Source organism: Sinocyclocheilus rhinocerous, unplaced genomic scaffold (assembly GCF_001515625.1).
Source record: "Sinocyclocheilus rhinocerous isolate Xijiao unplaced genomic scaffold, SAMN03320098_v1.1 scaffold2611, whole genome shotgun sequence".
NCBI classification, from domain to species: Eukaryota; Metazoa; Chordata; class Actinopteri; order Cypriniformes; family Cyprinidae; genus Sinocyclocheilus; species Sinocyclocheilus rhinocerous.
Window position 1 is genome coordinate 138,039 of NW_015647981.1, and position 2,250 is coordinate 140,288.

A 2,250-nucleotide genomic window follows, 5' to 3' on the forward strand; every position below is an offset into this window, starting at 1 on the left:
GTATTTTGTACTATGTTTTATTATTATTTATATATGTTTTATAATAGTATTATATATTCATATGTTTTACAAATTTAAAAATTATATATATATATATATATAAACATTATTAAAATTCCTTGTTCTTGAAAAACTAATTTGCAGTATCTTTTATTAATAGTAATGTTTAATGTTAAATATTTGTTTTAAATTAAATATATATATATATTTAAAATATATAAAACTTTATATAAACTATATTATATAAATTATAATAATTATTTAAAATACTATACTTTTAATTAAAATATGCTGAACAACTTCTCTGTAAATAATGATTAAGATATGAAAACTTTTTACTGTTATGCAATGTTTTAGATTTAAAATTAAATAAACATTTTAAAATTAAAAAGGTATCATATTTAAAAGAAACATACAACATAATGGACAGGTTAAAAATGATTTTCTGTGGTAATCGACAGTTTCAAGAGGGCCCTTCCTAGTAGTACTAACTAGTATGCGACATGCGTGTGTTGACTTACAGCAGCGTGCGGCCGCGTGTGAGTGAGATCAGTGCTCAGTCTGGGCTGTCTGTGATTGGCCGAGCTGCTGATGATGTCACTGGTGCCACGGCCCTCGCTCTGAGCCCTGGGTCTGGACCAGGGGCCGCCGGGGTCCGCAAACCAACGCATGCTCTGCAATCAGGGCACAACAGCACACTTCACACGAGCCATGCAGCACAGCCAACAGGTGAGCGCACATGCACACAGCCACAGATTCAGCACTTTTAAAGGAATAGTTAGCACAAAAACTCATGTTCATGTTGTTCTGACATTCCTCGTATTATTTTCTTCTTTCTTCACTGAACACAAAATTAGATGTTTTGTACAGCATCAGAGCTGCTCTTTTACATACAATGCTACAAAGTATACTTTTTAAATAATACTTTGAATTAGCTTTTGTTTTTACATTTTCTGTTTTCATTTTAATTTTAGCTTAATTTTTAGTTTCATTTTAGTAATATTTTTATGTGCTTTTATCATTTTTATTAGTTTTTAAAAAAATAAATATTTATATTTGTGTTTAATTTATTTTTAGTTCAGTTTTTTTTTTATTTCCAGGTAGTAATTTTAATTCTTCAAATTAAACTAAACGAAAATTAGAAACATTGCCTAGGTATCTAACTGAATAAGTTTTTCAGCTAATATTTATATATATATATATTTATTTATTTATTTATTTATTTATTTATTTTTTATGAATAATAGTTTTAGTTTTAATGAAGGATAATAATTGTTTAGTTTTATTTAAATATTCTTAACTTCTCTGTAAATAATAATGTAATTAAAATATGAAAACCCAAATGTATTTAAGGTGTTAGAAATATTTTATTATTTTTACATAATGGCTATATAACATTTTAGACTTTTTAAATCTAAATTTTAAATAAAATTTTAAATAAAGTGAATTAACATTTTTTTTAGGTGAACTATTCCTTTAAACTCATACTTCCGGTTAACAGGTTCAGCATCATGTAGAGGTCAGTCTGAATAAATCTGTGGCTGTATAAATGAACAGGCTTGAGGGACTGACGCATGCTGGGAACAGGGTCCAAAATTAACTAATATGGGGAGAATTTACAAGCAAAAAGAAAAGAAAAAAAATGCACAAATAATGAATATTCCTCAATGAAAATAATTTTTTGCTTTTTTTAAAATTGGAATAATATATTTTTGTTATATTTACATTTGGGTGGTTCATTTTTCTTTCGCAAATTGTTTTATATGTCTTTGATTTAAACTGAATTAATGTCACTAGTGAGATTCAGATGAGGATTCTTACAAAGCATCATCAGGATCAGTTTAGAGATCCTAATGAAATTACCAGCCAATTGATGATTTTCACTTGCATTTGGATCTTAATTTAGTGTTCATTTTGGACCCTGGCTGAAAGACAGCTTCTCTGTGGACTGAGAGACACTTAGAAACACTTTAAGACAGGGATCAGAGCCTGAATCATTGTCAGATCATAAAATATGTGAGAATATGGAGGGTGGAAACACAATATGAATGGTATATGAGACACATAATGGGAACGAAGCATTGAGTGTATGTGTGTGTGTGAGTGTGTGTGTGTGTGTGTGTGTGAGGGAGGGAGAGTCTCTGTGAGTGTCTCTGTGTGTGTGTGTGAGTGAGTGAGTGAGTGAGTGAGTGAGTGAGTGTGTGTGTGTGTGTGTGAGGGAGGGTCTCTGTGAGTGTCTCTGAGTGAGTG

General features: G+C 30.0%; 1 protein-coding gene across 1 annotated transcript in view; it reads right to left on the reverse strand.

The window, feature by feature from the left end:
* Window positions 1-2,250, reverse strand: part of LOC107709537 (kinesin-like protein KIF13A) — a 77,745-nt gene that overhangs the window by 5,094 nt on the left and 70,401 nt on the right. The window contains exon 36 of the mRNA XM_016514035.1: window positions 522-679. Coding sequence (XP_016369521.1) covers window positions 522-679 — 158 coding nt within the window. The remainder of the gene's footprint in view (window positions 1-521; window positions 680-2,250) is intronic.